Genomic DNA, 23962 nt, shown 5'->3' with positions numbered 1-23962 from the left:
GACTTATCAATTAAACAGAATGTTATATCTAAACCGAATAGAAATATAAACAATACAATCATTTATATCCCACAACAATAATCGATAATCCCACAATAATAAGGAATTTAAACACTTTTTACACATGAATAAAATAAATAAAACCTAGTTATTTAGAAAGTGCCACTTCACTCACTCCAGCTCACTACTATATATCTGCGCTTTAACTTGAAATATAACCAACAATATAATTAATATCAATTAGAATACTTTGTATTCATTTGTTAATTTGTTTAACAGTTCATGCTCGAAAGACCCACAACTATCAGCTCTTATAGTATATACATGAAAGTAATATAATAATAATAATAATAATAACAATAATCAGTAAATCATTAGAATATCCTTTATTTTGGTCATTATTTAGCATGCTAGTTTTATACCATCCAGCTATTTTCTACACTGTATAGGGAACAAGCAGTCTATCCCAGGAGACTTGGGGCTCAAGGCAGGGTACACAGGATGCCAGTATATCGCAGGACACAATCACACACCCATTCATACTTTAGGGACAGATGCCAATCAGCCTACAATGCATGTCTTTTGATGGAAGAGGAAGCCCCCGAGGAGAACATGCAAACACGGTGGAAGCGGGAATTGGACCCCTAACGCTCTAATTGTGATGCAAATATGCTGGCCAAAGTTTTATACCATTTTGTATAGTTATTACTTTACATCTGTAGTTGAAAATCACACCGGTTACTCCTTCAATATATTCAAACAAATTGTTGCTTACATTACATTTTAATAGCAAAGTTTTATGTCAGATCAGGTCAGATCATTAGATCTATCCGCCATCTACAGTAGTTCCTTCCTACTGTATGGTTTTACTGGCCCTGTTCATTGCACATTTTTACTCCTCTTAATTTTAACCTTGGCCTACTACCTTTCCAAAGAAAACTGATATTTAATTAAAAGAGAACACAATCAATACCGGCGACTCTTAAACAACCTTTTAGATGTTTGAAGTGCACAGCTTTCTTAATATATCCTGTATTTGCTGTGAAGCTGCTGTTACATAAAAAAAGGTCCTGAGATCAAACTTGCATTGGTATTCCAGATTCCACAGACCTTCTCCCGCAGGTATTCCCTGACAGTAGAAGCCATCCATCATTTCTAACTAAACCCCACATGTCCTGTCATACTGCACATACTTGCGAACGCATCATTTCACTCATTTCTGGCAATCATAAAGATAGTCTAATTGAGTCGAAATTGTACGAGCTGATTCACACACACTTGCATTTTAATGTTTTTTTTATGTTACCCGTGCTGATAGTTAGATTGGTGATTCATGGGCTGCTCTCTCCCTCACACACATACATATATGCTTTCATTTTTCTAATTCTCTCAGAGAAAGGGACTTCCAGCTTGACAGTTGATCAATAAACGCAGTCAGCCATTACAGATCATGTGACCAACAGGCTGCTGATCATTGAAGCAGTAATAAACCTACTTATTGCAATTGCAGCATAGATAGTGGTTCATTTTACAAATAATCTGAGCCACCACTGTCAGGAAGAGGGGGGGGAGGGGTAACAAACAAGTTTCTTGGTAGTTTATCAGAATCTCATGTGGTTCAAGCCCAAGCACTGCCAAGAGGCCACTGTTGGGCCCTTGAGCCCTCTCTGCTCCAGGGGTGCTGTATGATGGCAGGGACCCTGTGCTCTGACTCCAATTTCCTAAACTGGGATATATGAAGAAAAATTTTTCACTATTCACTAAATATTTGTGTACATGTTCAAGACAGACCCTGAAGGATTTGAGGTTCAAGTAATAGTCAAGGGTCCATACCATCTCAGGTGCACACGGTCAACAAAACAAAGAGGGACATGTTGCCCCACCAAAAAAAAGAGAGAGAAAAAAATAAATTCAATATAAATGTGTTTTATGTCAATTGTAAAAATAAGCAAACAAATATAGAAACAATAAATTCTACATTCTAATTCTAAGATTGTAAAGTTTGTACAAGAACGAAGAATCCATTACAGATCATTTGATCACCAAGCAAAACAAGTGGTCTGACAAAATAACAAGAAGCAACAATCAGTCTGTTATACTTTTTTATTTTACATCCGTTTTTTATTTTCCAACATAGACCAAAGGTTTCTGAAGAATTGGTATTTGCATAAACTCTTACAAATCATTAAGATCACATATGGAAGGGAAATAAATGCACATCGAGACAACACTATTAAATCAATCATTTTGAACACATCCGTAAGATTAATTCCACTTCTCTGCAGCATGATCCCAATTATTAATGTATACATACCTACAATTTAGCATACTGAATTTCATTACTTGAAACAAGTGCATTCATTTTGAAACATTTATTCCATTTGTAAAACCCTCATCTACCATGAAGTAAACAATAGTTGCTTAGAAAAACTTGTTACATGTCAGTAAAACATTTATTTTAGCCACAAGGAAAAACATCAGTTAATGCCACAAGGAAGACCAAATACAAGTGACTAGTGATGGCATTGAGAAGTCCAGAGCCTTTCTACACCTCAAGAATATCATAGTAAGCAAATTGTGATGTAATATATAGAACTGTGGAACACGGTGGAGGTCAGTATGACTAGTAGACAGGAGTAACAGTTAAGAGAGAGCACTGCAATACGAGTTACTGACAGAAACTTATTGTAACAATTCCCAATCTCGCTCAACACGCACTCACTTGACTGCCGCTGCTCATTCAAGCAGTTATGCAATCAGTCAATCATGTAACAGCAGCATTGTGCATAAAAAGCTACCAGAAAAACAATTTTCCTATCAAACAGAGCAGAGAAAAATGGACAGACTGGTTTGAATGGACAGGAAGTCCCGAGTAATTCAAATAACTACACTTTGCAACTGTGTTGAACAGAAATGCAATCACAGAATGCATAACAGGCCAAAGCTTAAGGGGAATCATCTGCAGAAGGTCCACATCAGGTTTTAGTCCTGTCAGGATTGAGGCTTTACCAAAACTGGATAGGTGAAGACTGGAAAAACAAAGCCTGGTGCATGAATTTATACTCATCTTACCTTACAAAAAAAACACAACATTTTAATCCATTTCTGATCGTTTTGATCTAAACATTAATGATGGAAGTCTAAGGGTAGCTGTTGAAGCAGTAAATCACTGTTTAAAAGAATCAATCTTCAGTTCAAACTTGGTATTGTATAAAGCTCTCTAAAAAAAAAAAAAAAAAAAAAAAACATTGAATTCATTTATCTTTAGTAAGCCATTTATCCTTGACAGGCTTATTATAGATTCGGGATCCTGGGAATGAGAAAGCAGAGACGTAGTATTAATGAGTGATCAGTCCATAACGGATAACATGCACTCACAAAATCAACACGTACAGTAAGGGCAGTTTAGCACAGGCAAACAACCTGGCGGCATGATTTTGGGAGGTGGAAGGAAACCAGTGACTCCAGAGAAAACCAGTGGAAATGAGAACATGCGGAATCCCACACAGACAATAACCTAAGCATTGGATTAAACTGGTGACCCTGGAGCTGAGCATGCTGCCAAAACACGTAAAAATAACCTTAATTTCTAACAAAGTAACAGTAAGAAGCTTCTCACTGCACTACTAATATAAGGAAAAAAGTAAGAACAGTTGTCGTTACTTTCTACCAGAAGGCTCACTGATACCATAAATCTTCTGGAAATTAAAAGTAAACACAAGCTGTATGAGCTATATAAATTCTCATATCTGTCTGATAATTGCACCTTTATTGCTGGTGTTATGGTCGTTGCGCTACACGCTTATTACTGTTTGATAGATTTTAACTACCCTTAGACTCTAGCTAGAAGTTTCAGCTAATGGGATTTGCGGTTGATTCCTCAGCGCTGGGAAACTTGTTGAAAATTCTTCTCGGTAACTATAATTTCACATACACTACAGATGCTCTGAAGGGACATTGGGTCAAAAAATCTCTTTAGCAGCCATTCCAGTTTATTTTTTACTACTGCACGACAGGACGACGACATTCCAGTTATTAAGCATCATCAAGCAAGTTATGTCTAAAATTAGCCTGGTTAAGATGGTTATACCCCCAATTAAATGGTACTCCACAGCCGAAGCTGAGGCACTCCAGGTGTTGGCTAATGGATTACCAATTCGCCACTATTCAAGTGTGTGAACGCTCGGTGTTGAGTGCTCTCCATAGAAGCCTCTTGCAAACCTCACATTTGATACCAAGCTACAAAAAGATAACACTAATTGAGAAACCTCCAGTTGCAACGCTGTAGTGAGGGGATGGGGAAAGGGGACAGGGAAAGGGGACGGGAATGGAAAAGGGAAAGGAAGATAGGGAACGCAGCTCTGCAGGCCAAAAAAATAGCGTGCCTGATCACAGGAGGAATGTAACAGGACTGGTGTGATATTCACATTCAGGGGTAAATCAGAACAATAACTCAAGATCAGCATCGAGGAAAGTGCATTCTCCAAGAGCTCTGAGACTTCAGGGTTTCACTGGACCTCATCTCACCATCAGTGATCATTGTTATAATTGAAACTCAGCCAAAAAAATGCATCAGTGGTCAGCCAGCCAATCCTTTCACACTCTGCTGCGGTTTACCCAGAATGCATTAGTTAGAGCTTTCAGGCACTCAGGGCTAACAAGGCCATAGATCATATTCATCATGATGCTAGTATTTTACTTTATGTATGAATTTTGCCAAAGTTTAGACTTTACCCAACAACTAAAAATTCTGAACTGATCTCAACTGAATGAAAGACAGAAAGCTAAGGTACAGGCTACATGGGAGCTTTCATTTTATTTCTCTTTTAGTTAATTCAGAATTAAAGGCAACACCTCAAAGGACACTGTACAAGAAATTAGCTGCTATTAATATCTCAATATCTATTTAAATGTACTTTTCTGCAGAGTAAACTCATCATTTTCGTTTATTGCATGCTTTCTTCATAGTTAATCTTTTTACTGCCACAATCCTGTTTCTACATATTTCCAAGACATAATGACATCAACATTAAACAGAGACACTCAATGTTAATGTAACACTAGTTTTCAGCTCATGGATCATTAGCTCTGGTGATTACACATGACAGGTGATTATGCAAAATAGATTCAGATGACATGAAAACAAGAACTCTTCTGCACCCAGTGCACAAACACTAATTTCGGGATACATTAGGCAATAACTAGGTGTAGATCATTTTAGACTAAATATTGAACTCCCTCCCTCTGTCAGTTCCAAAATCTGTGCATACATCTGCTTTAAAAAATGTGTGCTTTTGGTGTGTGTGTGTACCTGTGTGTGTACCTGTGTGTGTGTGTGTGTACCTGTGTGTGTGTGTGTGTGTGTGTGTGTGTGTGTACACAGGCCCATACAGGAGCTGATAGCACTTTTCAGAGCTGTGTCCTGGATGCCTTCTGACGTTGCTTGCTTTACTCTGTGATCTCCAGAATGAGGTCATCGCCTTCCAGGGTGCTGTCGACTTTGACATAGACTTTAGCCACGGTGCCAGAAAGTGGCGAGTTCACCACGGTCTCCATCTTCATGGCGCTAAGGATGCACAGAGGCTGGCCTTTTTCCACCTTCTGGCCCTCTTTGACCCTGACCTCGACCACTTTCCCTGGCATGGGCGCTCCGACCTGACCCCGCACATCCTTCAGAGCCTTTGGGTGGAAGTGCATCTCCTGCAGCAGAACAAATAGATGAAGTTAGACTATCGTCTATAAAGTATTGGAAAGGGCATGAAGAAAATGCGGAAGACAGTAATAAAGAAGGAACAAGCAGGGGTTATGAAAAGGCAGAATGTGGTCGGGGTGTGGAACCTTTACTGGAACTGAGCACTTAAAATAAACTGTAGCTCGGCCTATAAATGTGTGGGTTGATGGATGGATGGATGGATGGATGAATGGACCAATGGGTGGGTTGGTGGCTTGTTAATTGATTTTGTACTATAGATGGATGGATGGATGGAATGAAATGGGACTTAATAGGAAACTGCAGGAATGTCTAATTTATGCAATTATCTAAAATCAGCCAATCATGTGGCAGCAGCACTATATATAAAATCCTGCAGATACAGGTCAAGAATTTTAGTTAATTTTTGCATAAAACATCCGAATGGTGAAAAACTCTGTAACTACAGTATGGCACAGTTGTTGGTACCAGAAACTGCTGATCTCCTGGGATTTTTACAAACAATAGTCTACAGAGCTACAAGAATGTTGTGAAAAACACTATGTACAAGAATCTGAAGCCACAAACCCAAGACAGCTGATCAAGACTGGAAATAGACCAGGACATTTTTTTAATCTAATCTTCAATTGTTCAGTTTTGGTTTAGTGTGTGTCCATGATTCAGATTCCAGTTCTTGTTCTTCTGCTGGTGTAGCCCATCCACATCCAGATTCTAGGTTTAGTGCATGCTGAGTTGCAAAACTAAAGTGTGATTACTTGGTAAAGTGTGATTATTTGAGTTACTATATCCTTCCTGGCAGCTCTATCCAACCTGGCCATATCCTCTAACCTCTCAACATGCTGTTTCCACCCACAGAACTGTGTGAGAAATTCTAAAGAGATCAGTAGTTTATGAAATACTAATACCATCCCATCTGGTACCAGCACCCATGCCATGGTCTGTGTCACAGAGCTCACTTTTTTTTTTTTTCATTATGATGTTTGATGCGAACATTCACTGAAGCTAAAATCTCGATCATTATTTGTACAGTAGTAGTTTAAATGACCTTTTTTTTTAATTTTGGGAAGCAAAACAACCAAGGGGGGTTAAAAAATGTTGCAAATTTAACATCCACCAAAACTAACAAGGGTTTATTAGTGGTGTATTTAATGCAGAAAAAATTCAATAAAAATGATGTGTGATTCCTAGGTACACAAGGTCATTTTAGACATTTTTACAGAATGGCAGAACTCCCAAAACAGTGCAATAGAGTGGGACGTCAAAGTAGAAGAAGTCAAGAATTTGAAGTCAAGGTTTTTATTTTTTACCTTAAGGGCCACGGTGTCTTTGACCAGGACAGACCTCAGCTGACCATTGAGCTCGAAGAAGACCTCTCTCTGACCGGCTTTATTTAGATCGCCCAGTGCCAGTGCTTTAATATGGAGAATCTTTCCTCTCTCGAGCTCCACCTGAGTGAAATTACAGGGATTAATGTCAGCATGTACATGTACAAAAGTCCTGTCTAATCTTCAATAGCAAATATGAATCAGAACGGCACCTCAAACTCCTCTGCAATCTTCGGCCCATCCAGGAAGAGGCGGGTGTTGAGGCAGTCGACAGGTCCGAAGGTGGTGGTGAACTCCTTGTATTCCTGGAACACTTTGGGGTACATGGCTGCAGACATTACATCCTCTGGAGTGATGTCCTCACCGTGCGTTTCACGCAGCTGCTTCTCCAAACCCTTGAAGTCCATCGCGGGGAGTGAGGCACCTGGACGACCATCTATACGAGGCAGCGATTTCAACACCTGCACCAGAAACGATCCGTTACACGACTCCAGAGAACTCGACAAGGATTAACGACAATGCTGGAATGTAGTTTAAAGCCTCCCTTAGAGAGACTGTAAACTCTCCACTCCAAGCACTCATGCATAGAGGACCTACATATGCACATATGTAAGGAGTCGAGAACTTGTAATCCCCCAGAGCCTGGCACAAAAGTATACGAATATTTATATATGGTCGTTACAGCAATCACAATTAATCCTCCCCTCTTTGCCTCTCCATTTTCTTCCATTTAAGAGGCTAGACGAATCAGCTGGATAGCTCTCCTTAAGGACCTTGAGTGGTGGTGGTGGTTACAAGTGTAAATTAAATTTTAATATTTGATGCAGATTTCACTTATGCCTTAAGTGGAAATGCCTGAAAACATGCTGTATGCTCAAATACAACACTTCATATCCGTGGGCAAACACCGAGATAAAAGCCGAGCATTGTTAATATTGCAATATTTTATTTGTATGCTACAAATGTGGGGCAGTGCATGCAACATGTTTGTTATCCACCAAACATGCCATGGAGATGCCCTATTTATTCTCAAGCAGTGTGCAATAAATTAGCCAAACTGCAGAAGGGACACATGTTTGTCTGGGAAACAATTGATCTTGCACAGAAGAGGCTGCTGGGTAATTGGGGCATGAATGGCAAATGGAAAGGATGAGCTTTTTCAGCACCTTTAGCTGACAAGAACAAGAAGCAAGAGATGGATAAACGGAAGAATTTTATTTAAAGCGAATGGCAAAGTGACTGAGATAGAGAGACAAAGTCATCTAAGCAAAGGAAAGAAAAGCAAAGCAAAAAAGAGAGAAAGATTTTTGCCTGGTCTAGAGATGCACAGTCTAAATGGCATATTATTTCCCGAACTTGATAAAGTGCCTCGACAGAGCAGAAATAAACTTTGCTACCATTTCCTGCTTCCGCTGTACTCATAAAGCTTTATGAATGTCCTAATGTTTCTTTGTAATTTAGTAACAATGCCCGTGAAAGCATTTTTATAAACTCGAATAATGCATCAAAAAGCTCAGGCGAAGTACTATAATTAATTCCTTGATGACTTGTAAACACTGAAACATATCCCTGCTCATTATAAAACCACCTACCCATGCTGCATTACTGTCACAGCTGATAGGGACCTAAGCACTATTATAAGACAATATATTTCTTTTCTTGTTTTAAAGGATTATAAAAAATTTCAAATTTAAAAAATGTAGTCACTGGATGCTTCAAGTGACTAATATTTGGGGTTGTAAAGCCATTTAACCTTTATTTCTCCAAGGTATGAAATAATTAAACCTGGAATAATACAGAACACATCCATAAACACTGGGGATGCAAAATATATATTTTTATATATATATATATATATATATATATATATATATATATATATATATATATAAAAAATACGGAATGAACAGACTATGTGTTCTAAATGAACACGGTCAAGCTCACAGATATACAGCTCGCAGGACAAAGCTTGTGTTCAGTAATTCGAACACAAATTTACAGCGTCCGTTCATTCACGTCCATTTCCTTTATTTGAGAAGACGTTGTTCTGAAAAATAGTTCTCTTATTTAAATCGTTCTAGAAACGTCCACATGCTCGAGACTGATTATGAACTCGAGTGACATCGCTGAGGTTGAGGAACTGCAGAAGTTTAGAGGTTTTTTTATATTTTGTAAATGAAACAATACTATTTTCTGTGGTTTTTTTTTACTTTTCTTCCATCATTTTTTTTATTGGAATCTGGTGTACGGCCACTACAAAAAAAAAAAAACAAAAAAAAAACACGTGTTAAATGAAGCCTAAAAATAAATAAATAAAAGAATTATGAATAAGTTCAAGACACTAACAATCCGTTTTCCAGTCTAATACACAATTATTATTTTTGTTTTGCTCTAACTTCCACGTTTGTAGTTCACTCAACAGCTTTCGACCGCTTTGCTTTACAAATATCAAGACGCCTTTATTTGTCATAAATTTTCCATTTGTTTTGTTGGTTGTAAATAATCTATAATATATACGCAACGTCAACGAACAGGTAATGGTCTTAAAAAAAAAAAAACAAACAAACAAACAAACAAAAAAAAAAACATCCAGTGCCAAGATCAGATTAAAGAGACTAACTGCTCACATTATAATGAAGTCCACTGAGAGAACTTATGTGGCACTTACTGTAATACACACAAGGAAGAGCAAACTAGTAAAATTACAACATGCCTCATTTTCCCGGCAGTGAAAAATGTGTTGGAAAAGCAGATTCAGAACAATGTGTTAGGAGTGTAGAGCGTATAAAATATGTTTGGAGACTGTAGATCGATTAGATTAGAGTTCCTATTGAGAAAAGGTTGAATTGTCATCTTCATTAGACTGGGGGTGAGGAGGGGGATGTGTCCAAAACAAAAAAGGTATATTTATATATTTATTTCTAATTTATTTGATCCATTTCATCCAATAATCTTTAGTAAAGCAGGAACAGCCTTCAGACATATCACACGTTGGATTCCTGAGCATGATTTGTCCTCCAGAAATGGTTTACTTTTCCCTGGTCTTAAACAAGCAGTATTCATTTAATTAGTTCTTCAAACAACTTGGAAGCTCAGTGGAATGACAAAGTCTTACCTTAGACCTAAACGGCTCCGGGAAGCCTCCATGAGGGATGCCGACGTGGCCCTGCAAGAACTCCACCACCGAGAGAGGGAAGGAGAGCTCGTCGGCCCGCTCTTCCACCTCGGCCCGTGTCAGGGAGTTCTGGACCATGAACTGCGCCAGGTCTCCCACGATCTTCGAAGACGGAGTCACCTGGAGAAAGAGACGCGAGTCATGAAAGTTCACCTCAATCTCAATAAACACGGCAGCCTCTGCAATACATTCTTAGTCTATGTGGTTGGCTGAAAGGATACGACTCGACTGATACAGTATGACTAGATTACATTTACAGTTACCCGCTTGCCATCAGCATGAAGGCAAGTAAAAATGAAATGGGATGACTGAGACGATGGAAAGGCGGTAATGAAAACCAGTGTTAGCATGCCACACAAACACTATGCTACATGTTTGCCTGTTCTGCTTGTCCTGAATAAAAGTACACAACAGCAGCCATTAATTACACAGTGGGGAAATAAAAAGCAACAAGGTGAGACCCAATATACATGGATGCCATCGAACCGAGGAGGCGAACGGATAAAGGGCACGCGGATCAAAATTGCCGAGGAGCAGTAATTTGCTTAAATCAACTTATTCGAGCCATCTCTGTGCCAAAGGAACCCGTGACAGGATCGCACCCCTCCTGTGTGATGTTTATGCCATTTTCTATTTTTACTACGACTGAAAGGATTGCAAGAGGACAGTGACAGTGAAGTCAGCGTGCAATTAAAACTTGAAGGCAGAGTGGAGCTCTTGGGCCCAGGACTCTTGTGATCTTGCAAATGTACGCGTGAATTGCAGAGAGAGGAGTGAGGTGTCTGTCAGAGCAGTAGGCGATAATTAAGTCGTATTTAACTATAGAGACCGTGCCACATGAAAATGGTGTTATTTAATTACAGCATATCTGCTCTTTCAAAGTTCTAAAAAGAAAATCAAACAGCTGCTGCTGACGAAACACCACTTTTGACACACTTGCCACAGGTCTCAAAGGACACTGATTGGCACTGTGGCAATCAGCAACGCTGCAGCTTGTGAACTCGAGTGAAACGACTGCACTGTACTTCTCTTCCCTAACACGGGAGGCTTGCTTGGATGCGGCCCACTTACCTTGATGAGGTCTCCCAGGAGTTTGTTGGCCTCGGCATAGGCTTTCTTCACCTCCTTGAACTTGTTGCCTAGGCCCATGCTGTGAGCCTGAAAGTGCAGGTTGGTGTACTGGCCTCCCGGGATCTCATTCTCGTAAACGTCAGCGTTCCCGGATTTCATAGTGGCTGTGCAGTCAAACGGAGCATAGAGACCACGGGCCACTTCCCAGTACTCACTGTAGTCAAAGACCTTATCCAGAGATATGCCTGAGGATGAGATGTGTAAGACATACACATTAAGCTCGTCTTCACACTTGTGTGTCCCCCCCCTTCACGGACTATCAGGTGAAAGATACTTGATATACCCTTGAAGTGTATTGCAGCGATACCCAGAGTGCAATTCCATATACCATTATTCCGCACGTGGTTCTCTACTGCTCTAAAACAGCTTTCACACTTCACCAAATGTTCTGCTCAATGCTCCTATTGAAATGCACGTTATCACTTCACAAATCCTAATAATCTCCATCATCTACGTATAGCATGTAAAGCATTTGGTTGCGCTTGCATCGCTATTTCCTATTTCAAGTTTCAGGGGTTAGCAAGGGATATGGAAGATCTTCCCTGGTGTATAAAACCTGACTCGCATAAAACATTAAAAAATAAATAAATAAATAAAGCTTTTTCAAAAGTATTCCCACACAAACCATTCAAGCGCTGTTCTCTGCTCAAGGTTTAATACAATAGAGAAATAACCCCAAAAATAAAAGAAATAAATAAAGCAGACAGATTACATTTTTCAAAGTGACAGTGACTAAAATATTGCGCACCAAAACACACGGATCAATGTTAAATACTTTTACTTAAAAACTACATTTCTACAACTACTGTACCTCAAGGCTGGATCGACTAACAACATCTTTTACCCGACACGTGTATGAGAATGTAGTGTACCTTTAAATCTTATTTAAAGCATATAAATAGACCTGAAGGACCACAGTTTCAGCATAAATGAGTTTTACAGGTACACCATTCATTTCCCAGTGCAACACACACATATATATATATATATATATATAAATACATACCCTTGAGGTACAGCTCAGTGAGCAGCAACAGTACACTTTAGTACGTTTTGTTCTGGAGAGTATACAAACTTCTGAAAAATTGCAACAATGCGTACAGAAGTACATACATAATCTATAAGGATATGCAACCTGAAATACAGTATCCCAAGAAAAATCTTGGATTGTCTTTCTAGCATGTTTCACGTAGCAAAAAAAAAAAAAAAAAAAAGTCTGGTAAGTCTTAAAATCCAGAAGTAAGCCTATAAGACTGTGTATGTGTATTTCCAGTTCTGAGAGTAAGAACTAAACTAATACTAACACTTCTGAAGCATCTGAACATGATAATGTCAGGTTACACAACACATAATCCCATTCGTTCATCTTCAGTAATCACTTTCATGGTGGATTCGGGGCTTATCCTGGGAACGCTGGATGTAAGACGGGAATACACACGTACAACGAGCGATATGGAGTCGCCATTCCTGTGGCACGTTTTTTGGGAAATGAGAGGAAACATGAAAAAAATGAGAAGAACGAAGGAACACGCTAACTTGAGCTCAGGATCGAACCATGAGGCATCAAAGCTTTGAGGCATGATGTCTGTACCGTAAGATCTAATGCAGTGTCTGACCTAGAATCCATTATATTCTTCTGAACATTACATTATGTATCCTGACCTAATGCTAACTCTTTATGTCTTGTAACATAAGAACTAGGAAGTGATATTCTCTTATCTTAGGCATTATAAAGAATTATGGATGCTTTATAACCTGTCATAACAAGATTCGTAATTTATTCTAATACAAATGAGGATGAGGTTCTCTTTTGTGTCTGGTTCCTCTCAAGGTTTCTTCCTTTTCCATCTAAGGGAGATTTTCCTTTCCACAGTCACCTTAGTGATAAATACAAACATTTAAATATAAGTCTAATATTAATCTTGAACTTTTGTACAATATTAACCCTCGTATAACATTAAACTATTTTATACTAAATCTCTTTTGTTCTGTAAAGCTGCTTCGAGACAACGTCTGTTGTATAATGCGCTATACAAAAAATTTTAACTGAACTGAATGGAATCTACAAGACAATTTACAAAACAGGAGGCAGAGCTGGAGGTGGCAGAGCTGAAGATGCTGCAATTTGCATTTGGAGTGCAGAGGATGGACACGACTGGAAATAAGTATATTAGATGGAAATACAAAAGGAGGGATATGGGGGAAACTGGAAGAAAAATGCTGCGGATGGAGTTGTGGGCAAGCGGAGAAAAGAAAAGCCAAGGAGGAGGTTGATGGATGTGGTGGCGAAAGATGTGGTGGTTGGTGTGACCGAGGAAGATGCAGAGGACAGTGCAAGATGGAGAAAAATGATCTACTGTGGCAACCCCTGAAGGGAGCAGTTGGAGGAAGATGATGATTGGAGGCATGGAAACATGTGGCCACTGGGACTGCAGAGAATTTAAAACACAACCCAGCGAGATCACAGATGACACACCCAGAACCCTGTAGGCAAAGACCCGAAGTGTTGAAAAAGACAGCGATATGAGCCAAAGACTTTGCCAATGCTGGGAAAAACTACAAAGCAAATAGCTGCACTGCATTAATATTTCATTATTAATAATCAAAAGAAGTTGTCTACTTTACCGGCTGTGACTGCTAATCAAAAACATGCGGTGGCAAAACCTACTGGAGTGTTTAATCAGGAAAGAGAGTGTGTGGAGGAACGAGGCAGGGGGTGCGGGGGAATGGATGACAGGGCATAGATTGCTTCCTGCCTCTCACAGTGCCATCACTTATCAGCAGCAGCCAATTAATCAATCAACGAGAAGCTTCACTCGCAACAGTTTACATGCACATTTAACCCACTCACCCTCCCTAATTACCCAGCACTGTGATCAGCACAATCGAGCTCTAACGCGGTACCCGAGTCTCAAACAATCACGCACACCCCGAGCTCTCCCATACACTTACAAATGACAGTAAACACCCTGACACTCAGTCCAACTGTTTTATTCACTCACTTTTCCATTCTTACCCAGCGCCGACGAAGTCCACAAGCGCTGTATATCATTCTGATGTGAGCATGACTGCTTTTCCCACTTATTAACCATGAAAAACTGATGTTATGTCCAGAAAAAAGAAAGAGAGAAATAGACAGAGAGAAAGGCGGGGAGAAAGATAAAGGAGAGAGAGAGAGAGAGAGAGAGAGAGACTGACCTACTGAGACAATGAAGATGGCAAGAGTTAGCAAGCGAAAGGAAAAAGCAGAGAGACAGGGATAGGCAGGGGAGGATAGAGAGAGAGAGAGAGAGACACAGGCAGGGGGAGATAGGCAGGGGGGGAGAGAAATAATAGAGGGATACCTACTGAGACAATAATGGCATGAGTTAATGAGTGAAAGGAAAAAGCAGATAAGACTTACAAGGTGATGAAGTGAGAGCTAAAACAAAATGGAAAGATGTGTATGATTCATGACTTAAGTGATATAAATGGAAGTGCATGCTACCATTTATACCACAGTGATGTCGAATCCTCAAAATGGATTGGCCAGAAGATTTTCTTTACCTCTTAGCTATTGTTCCCATAGTAACAGCTCATTCACAGGGACGAGGTATGGTCGACGAGCCACATAATCAAACCCTAATAATAATAAAAATGCTATTTAATATATAAATAAATAAATAATAAATAAATAAATAAAGCTTTTCTTGATAAAATCATTGTTAAATTGCAGTGTTACGAAAGGAATAAAACATCAGAAAGTGATGTCATAGGAAAATACCATACTTTTTATTATTTTCTTATAACAGCGGGATTTGAAGCGTCTTTTTCTCTACTTATTCTCACAGCTGAACGCTGCAAATAGAACATCTAAAGCTTTCTCAGTAACAGTATGTCAGATGTTTAGTGTATTTGGAGGAGGCAAAGAAAAAAAAAAAAGCATAGACGGAAATAATTCACATCGCTAGATTCTCAATGCACATAAAGGTGATGGAGAGAGAGGGAGAGAGAGATCTACTGAGACAATGATGATGGCAAGAGTTAATGAGTGAAAGGAAAAAGCAGATAAGACTGACAAGGTGATGAAGTGAAAGATACGGCAATGAGAGAGAGAGAGAGACCCGACAAGCAGGCAGGTAGACAGACAGACAGTGAGAGTGGAAGACAGACAGACAAAGAGAGAGACAGAGAGAGAGAGAGAGATGGGTTGTGGGTTTCTCCATGCACGAATGCACACGTTCTTGTTTCCGCAGCACGGCTTCCAGTCCCTTGACTCAGAAACATCAGCAGACTCTGTTTATCTACTCCACTGTTTCACCACTGAGCTTCTCACTATAAGAAACACAAGCTGTAAATTCACACGTCGTCCAAACGGCTCCATATTCACGCTGCCATTGGGTTTACACGAAGTGCGCAATCTACGGGTGCATTGTTGCTTGACAGAAGCTTTCATTCCGACACTGAAGAACAACAGTGCAGAGAAAACTTAAAATGTACAAAAATCTACTTCTATAATATTTCTATAATTCTATCCAGGCACTCAAGAACATCACAAACAAACTCGTATTTTTTTTTTTAAATAAAAGATGACCTTTGTTCGGTCTTCAGGGTTCTGGTGATCCTGCAGTCACACTGTAGCCTTAGATTCCGGTTTTTACCCGACGGGAGCAGAACCTGATGATCTCCTTTTGTAGCCTCGAGCTTTTACACGTTGTGTGTTTGGAGATGTTTTTCTGCTCCCAGGAGCTCGGCGGTATCTCGGATAAAAAGACGTCCCTAGACAAAATTTCTCAGCTTTAAGGAAAACTCTGTCAGGGGCGATGTTTGAGGGTTGAACCTTAAGTTCTTGTAAAATTCCTCTCATTCTTACAAAGTACCTCGAGCACATTATTTACATTCATAGTTTATTTGTAAAGACCAGAGGGAGGAAGTGAATTTTTCCCGACAACGTAGAACGAACATATTGCGATGCACGACTACATCCTACACCATCAAACGTGCCTGTAATCCCGCAGTAATTGGACTAATCGACAACGTGACTACATGCTGAAATGAGGGCACGGAGCTTGCTAAGCAGTGCCTTAATGACCACCTAGTCTTAAAATAAAAATCACTGTCGGCTTCAGGGAGGCACTTGGGTGCTAATCAGCGGTAATGGGACCACAGCAGAGAGAGTTTCCGTTCCTTGGGATTCGTTTTCTTGAAAAATACAAAACGATGGCGAGGTCATGAAACGGCACGTCAGCATCTTTAGCCTTAATAGTAATACTGCATGAGGAAGAGAAAAAAAAATGATTACATTAAATGAAAGGAATTTGTTACGGCTATTCCCGTGTTAGCAGTCCAGCTGGACAGAACTAACGCTTTGGTCTATTGGCGTCATGTTCACAAAGATTTCATCTCAGCTGTAGATTCCTGCGATGGTCTACGTGTAAAATCACCTGCACGCAATGCATCACTTTCCATTCTGTAGCGTTTACACAAACTGCACAACACAATCTCTGTATTTCTTATTCTTTCTACTTATTTTTTTAGAAATTTGTTTTTAGTTTATGTATAGGCACAGTCTAAAGAGGTGTAGCGTGTTTTTTCACGTCACTGCAAGTTGTGTATCACTGTGTATGTGACAAACAAAAATCTCTGAATGAATGAACGAACCACTTTGGAAAGCCGATCTTCTTGAGATTGGATCTCGAGCCGTGACGAAATGTTGATGTTTCTTGCCTAGCGCAGCTGACTATACAAATCCAGGAGCTTTTAATAAGCAACTTCGAAGCAGCGTAATTTTCATCCTACCGAAGCCATCAAATGTTCACTGTTTAATGCGTATTGGTTCCTCGTTAAGTGACCAGTGAGTTAAAAAAGTGTCAGAAGTACACACTAAAATGTTTCCTGTGCATGTACGAGAGCCAGAGAAAAGGCGAAGGACAGGAACATCCAACAAACCCGAAGCATGTTCAGGAGCCACGGCCGAGCAAGGATTTAAAGCGGTTTATGCCCTGAAGAAACACACCCTCGTATGCTGACATGTGTACACTCAATGTGATGTGATACACACACCTTTACAGCTGTTCATTCACTAGAACCAGGGCTTACTGCGGTTATTTTTTTATGCTGCTCCGGTTACTTGAGTGCAAATTGTTTTTAGTGGCCTTTTTAACAGAATTACACACTTCGGGCCCTTTCTGGATCGTCATGCACCGTAAAACTGCTTACTGCACACGATAGGAATGTTTCTCACGAGTAATTTCACACCGCTAGCAGAGAGCGGGAGAAGTCCTAAAGTGCAGATTGTACACGAAAGTCCTGCGTTTGGAACGCGAACCCGGCGACGAATCCTGCACGGTACGGACAGCCGCCAAGCTACAAACGGTCACGCAGAAGGGACGCCGCTGATAGCAACGTCCACTCATACAACATAAACTCCAGCTTCCTAACAATTCTAGTTGCTTAAACATCATCTCCAGAAGCCAAGAATCCAAAGACAAGGCCACAGGGAGGAATCTGCTGGCGATAGACGAAATGGAATCGACAAAGCAGCGTACGCCTCCTCACAGCGACGAGTGCTCTGATGTGATTCTCTCTGCCAATGTCACACACCCACGACATGCTGCTGAGAAGACAAGCAGGTCGGCGATTGGGGGAGTTTCTGTTTTTTTTTTTCCCTTCCTTTTTTTTTTTACTTCACATAAAAAAAAACAGGAGATGAGTGGATCGTGTTCACATTTCTTTCTTTCTTTTTTTTTCCGTGTGTGAGAATACGAGAGAAATGAAGCACAGCTCAGGAAGTGCACATCAAATTATAATACTCAGGTAAAGTATAATTACTCAAGTTCTTGCCCAGCTCTGAATTTCAGCCTATTTAATAAGCGTGAAAGGTTCAATTGTTTAAAATTTAGATGCCTGGAAAACGACTAAAATACCCTAAGAATCTCTCAACACCTTTACCGCTATAAAGTACACATAGATTCATGAATATTCATGAATATGCAAACATGTCCTCGATCCACCCTAACCACCCACTGCTCTCTCACTAAAAAAGTCTAGAGGCCATCTGAGAAAACACAAGGCTGTATGTGACAACCATCTGTCCAGCAAAACCTGGGAATTGTTGATGCATCAGACTGGTTCAGAAAAGTTCATGGAGATATCGAGATGCTGCTGCTGCTAAACTGTAGCTTTCTAAACAGTTTATATTTATCACAGAGCTAGTTTTAGTGTCAGAGTTTCCATCATCAGATTCTCAGCGATTTATGTAACAGTAGCCAAAGCTGTCATTTGGTTCTATAAATTGTGCCACTTGGGATGATTGGGGTGCTTTAAAACAGGCAACATTAAAGCAGAGGTACAGTAAGTGTGCTTCTGTAAAAACAAAGAAAAAAAAAAAAAAGTGTGATGCGTGTTACTGCGATCAGGCGTCTCATCACCGTCCCTTTCTCTTGAAGTATGAAACGCACTGGAGAGCTTACGCACATCTGCACAAGATGGAAAAATGTTACAAAGCACAGGCACTAAAAAAAAACTTCCTTCATGAATGTTAAATAAATGTCTCTTCAAAGATTCAAACGATCAAAGACTTTACACTTTTCTTTTGGCTTTTTAAAAAGAAAAATCTTATAAAATGTGTATTGGTGTTAGACTGTAAAGAGGACAGCATTAATGTATTAATTCTCTCTCTCTCACACACACACACACACACTTGCATACTCTCTTGGTCTCTCTTGTGCGTGCACACACACACACGCACACACACACACACACTCCCTCCCTCTCATACACACTCACTCGCTCACACTCATCTCACACAGACACACAAATTGGCAAGTTGCCAAGCTCATAAGATCAGGTTAAGCACCAGCGGTTGCTCCGACGTCACAATTAATGAAAAGTCACAAGGTCACTCAGCTTATCCAAATGACGCCTCGTGCATTATGACCCTTCATGTTGCCCTTTTCTCGCTCTCACCACTACGCAGTCACTTTTCCTCCTCACTTTCCTCTCCCACCCCATGCAGTCTCTCTCTCGCTCTCTCCCTGCTCCTTTTATTAGGTTCGCTCGTCTGCAGTGTTCTGTACACGAGCTGTTCTGTAACGGCCGACATTCAACAACCCAACTCGCCCTCGGAGAGGAACATGAGGAATGCAAACACGGGAAAGCTTGTGCAAAAAAAAACAAAAAAACTTTTTTTTTTAATATTGCACAAACAGCAACAAGTGCATGTGGTTATGAAAATAGGATTACTGGAGTGTGCGTGGTTATATGAATTGTGCCACTTGGGCTGATTGGAACAGGCAGCATTAAAGCAGGAGTAAGTGTGCTTCTGTAAAAACAAAAAGAGGTTGCAACAGCTGTTTAGAACAAAAAAATAAAAAAATACTTGATATTGCCCTGGCTCAAGAGTGCACTATGGTTCAATGGAGGAAAAAAAAACCCAAATATAAACAACAGTGTGATCAATTAGGTGACAGAAACGAAGCACTTATATCTGGGACAAACTCTACTCACTCCCCAAACACGCATCATATTATATTCATATTGTTTTTGATACGTTTTCTTTTTACTACTTAAAGGGGTGATCTGTAATTTTTATGCCCTTGTCTGTAAAGAGATGAGGGAAGATAAAGGAGGCTTCCCTTCACTCATTTTCAACCAAATGATTCTTTTTGCTTTATAGTCTTTCTGAATTAGAGGGTAAGGCAAACATCTGGGCCAGAAAAAAATAAAATAAAAATAAACATATAAAAAGCATGATACAGTTAAGTTTAGAAACTACTTTTTTTAGGAGCTAATTTCTTGGCCAGAAAAAAATGTATTTAATAAAAGATTTTTTTTTTTAACAAAAACCTGCGAGATGCACTGCATGATGATAGTCACTCAGGCATTTTTAAATAAATTTAAAGGGCAGAGTTCATTTCCGGGCCAGAAAAAAACCCCAACCCAAAATACAGACTTTCTTCCAGATCCACTGCGTGATGTTATAGCTACTGATGTTACTAAAGGGTATTCGGAAATGACCATTATGTTGTTCTTTAAAAAAATAAATAAATAAAAATTCAAACGTAACAAACCGCACCTTTAAAGAAACATCCATCGATCAGCAGATCTCACCTGTGTCTTGTTTGTTTCCCTTTGTGCAGGCAACGATGGCACCCATGCTGGGCTGAGAGGTCATGCCAGCCATGGAGTCCACTGCGACGTCCACGATGTCAGCTCCGGCTTCTGCACACGCCAACATGGCTGCCACGCCGGCACCTGCCGTATCGTGAGTGTGCACGTGAATGGGCATGTCAGGAAAACGATCCCTCAGTGCACCAATCAGCAAACGGCTAGCTTCTGGTTTCAGCAAGCCGGCCATATCCTGAAGCAAAACAGACAGAGGGAATAGAGATTGTTATAGTGTGTGTGTGTGATTTAGAATGAGACAGACAGTAGATCAGCAGGGTATTATATGAGTGGGTGGCAGCTATGTAGGAAAAGCACCACAGTATGTGAAAGAGACCATTAGGAAAAACAAGGAGAATGCTCAATCCCAAAGAACTGCAGAAAAATCATCAGCTTGATGTTTATCCTCCTATTTAGGTCTAAAAAGCTTAGAACTTGTACCTTGATGCAAAGTATGTGCGTGCCAGCCTTCACGAGCTCGTCAGCCAGCTTTATGTAGTAATCCAGTGAGTATTTCTTTCTCATGGGGTCAGAGACGTCGCCGGTGTAGGAGATGGCCGCTTCCACCACACCTCCCGCTGCCCCGGCTGCCTCCATTCCCAGCAGCATGTTGGGAAGGTAGTTCAGAGAGTCAAAGACACGGAAGATGTCCATACCATTCTCTTTGGCCACCTCGCAAAACCTGGAACCAAACCATCACCTTAACACATCATTCAACTTTCTACAGTCTTAAATTAAAAAAAAAAAAAAAAACAATTAAAAAGAATTCAAATTTTCCTTTCAGTTTTCATTTCATTTCCATTCATTTAGGTTTGGGGCACTTTCACACCTTCTGCCAGTCTGAATGAGAGCAAAATTGATTCTTTCAATTCATTTGCTTGTTGATTTGGTCATAATTAACAAAAATGCATGAAAGAATCGTGCTGGTCGATCGAGCTGAAAATGTCATGCTCATAAAAAAAAAAATGGACGTATGGACAGATGTATCGATAGATAGACTGACTAGTGAGAGAAAGAACGATAGAAAGATGGATGGATGGATTCAAGATCTAGTTGATGGATAGATTGACTTGTGTGAGAAAGATAAACAAATCTGTACAGTATGATGGATGGACAGATAGATGGATATAGATAGATAAATGGATAGAAAGATAGATAGATATTGACAACTATGGGAGGAAAATACACAGCAGCTTCGGTTCACTTCCTGCAGCCGAATCAAGCATGAATCGCTTTCTCACATCGGTCAAGCTGCGCCAATCAACCATCCATCAGATGACCTCTAATCATTTGGTTCCAATGAAATGGAGCAAATGTGAAAGCACCCGAGCGGATTCGGATTTTAGCCGTATGCTAAACCCGAGGTGGTAGATGTGTGGGTATTTGGGTGCACAATGCTGACTTGTAGACTGCGTTGTCTGGGTAGTTTGTGTATCCCACAGCATTGGCTCCTCTCAGAAGCATCTGGAAAGGCACATTGGGGATCAGAGAACGCAGCTCCTGCAACCTCTTCCAAGGACACTCGCATAAGAAGCGCATTGCCACATCAAATGTAGCACCTAGAGAAAGAAATTCATGATATTCAATAACATATCCATTATCTATTTCTCTCCCTGCTCGTGTCGTAACCTTGGGAACGTACGAATATATAATGAAGAACGAACACGAGCGTTTAAGCATTCTTGGAGTATTATTGCAAAAAAAAAAAAAAAAAAAAAAAAAAAAGAGACAACATTTTTATTAACAACCTTCAGTAAAAGGAGTCAAACCTACAACTACATAATCTGAGAGCTCAGCGTGAGAGGAAATTTAATGGAGTGCCATCCTCTGGTCAAAAATAAATAAATAAACAAGAGGAGAGAGATAGAAGACAAATCATCCCTTTGACCGGTCCCCTTGGTCATCGTGTGATCGAACCTAATATGTCTAGCATGAATATTTCATTTAAATGTTAATAATTAAGTTGAGATGAAGAGCACTTCTTCGGGCCCTACAGAGGAGCCACTTACGTAGAAAAGCTTATTATTAATAATGCAGATATGTTTAATGGGCAGCACAGAAACTGAAAAACAACTGGTAGCTGTTTCTATGAAGGTCAAATCTATACTAAATAATCAACACATGCATGTCATTACAAAGCATCATGACCCGTTGCATTGTGCAGTAATATGCATGGAGTGGTCATAACACTTTATGATGACAAACTTCCCTTTATGTTGAGAACTATGATGAGATATAATGGGGACACAATGCATTATAATGTGTTATGTCAATATTCTAAACGCATTCTAAGTACATCATTATGCCGTTATATTATTACATCTCCTCAGATCACTATCAACTAATGTAAAGATTTGATGTTCTATATAGTGAGTATAAAAAAAACTTATATAATACCTAAAGGGTATCCACAATAATGCATGAAGCAAAACTTTAAAATCTCTTGAAGAACTTATAAAATATGTTATTAATGCAGTGATAAAACAAATGGCTAATGGTAAAGCTGGGCAATAAAAAAAAAAAAAATAAATAAAAATAAAGAATATGAAGTGCCGCACCTCCCCAGTTTTCCAGGCTGAAGAGGCTGTTGAAGTTGTGAGCCACAAAAGGTGCAATCTTTTTAAGGTCATGAGTGCGCACCCGAGTGGCCAGGAGAGATTGGTGGGCATCTCTGAAGGTCGTGTCCATCAACAGCAGACCTTTGTGGGAGCGCACCGCTTTGGCAAAGCCTTCAGGGCCTTCTTTTAGCAACACATCTCTAAAACCCGTTGGAGGAGCTCCTAAAATGTTTGTTTGCGCACACACACAGAGTAATCAATAATACAAACATCACCTGAATCATTGGACTGCAAAGAACCACAAACAAAAAGAATCATCATTTTTTAAACAGCACCATAATTCACATGCATTCTGTATTTGTAGCAGACAGACTCTCTCTCTCTCTCTCTCTCTCTCTCATGTGTACTCACTCTCCATCTCTCGCTCCCCCCATCACACTCTCCCAATCTCACACTATCGCCATCTTTCCATCTCTCTAATGTGCACTCCCTTTGCCACACACACACACCCCTGCAAGCCACATATTGATTTTTCTATATGCCCATCACATAATTTTAAATAAAATTAAGCAAACATGACACTACACTGTAAACAAATAAGTAACCCCTAATACCGTTATGATATTCAAGAACTTTCTTTGAAGACAATAAAAGCAAATAAATAAATAAACAAACAAACAAACAAACAAACAATAAATAAATAAATAAATAAAAAGTTGGCATGCACATGCTTTATATAATCCTGAGACTCTATATGCAATATTGTGCAAGATGTCATGCAAGATGTTGTGCAACACTGGAAGAAAATAACACTATGGGCACAAAAATAGGAAACGTGCAAACATAATATAAATATTGTGTCATTCAATTCCGGCAAACACGTTTTAACAAGTAAGCACACACTTTTGTAGCATATCCA

At 39.8% G+C, this 23962-nt stretch overlaps 1 protein-coding gene across 1 annotated transcript in view; it reads right to left on the bottom strand.

The window, feature by feature from the left end:
• Positions 1-2089: 2089 nt before the first annotated feature.
• The window catches only part of pcxa (pyruvate carboxylase a), a 128786-nt gene continuing 106913 nt past the window's right edge, over positions 2090-23962 (bottom strand). The window contains exons 14-22 of the mRNA XM_047805687.1: positions 23044-23265; positions 21888-22044; positions 20927-21167; positions 20432-20681; positions 11282-11526; positions 10151-10330; positions 7248-7496; positions 7018-7158; positions 2090-5700 (exon numbers count right to left, since the gene is read on the bottom strand). Coding sequence (XP_047661643.1) covers positions 5449-5700; positions 7018-7158; positions 7248-7496; positions 10151-10330; positions 11282-11526; positions 20432-20681; positions 20927-21167; positions 21888-22044; positions 23044-23265 — 1937 coding nt within the window. The 3' untranslated portion in view covers positions 2090-5448. The remainder of the gene's footprint in view (positions 5701-7017; positions 7159-7247; positions 7497-10150; positions 10331-11281; positions 11527-20431; positions 20682-20926; positions 21168-21887; positions 22045-23043; positions 23266-23962) is intronic.

This window comes from Tachysurus fulvidraco, chromosome 21 (assembly GCF_022655615.1).
Source record: "Tachysurus fulvidraco isolate hzauxx_2018 chromosome 21, HZAU_PFXX_2.0, whole genome shotgun sequence".
Lineage (NCBI taxonomy): Eukaryota > Metazoa > Chordata > Actinopteri > Siluriformes > Bagridae > Tachysurus > Tachysurus fulvidraco.
Note: the sequence above shows the minus strand (reverse complement) of the source record. Positions and strands in the feature narration are given on the sequence as shown.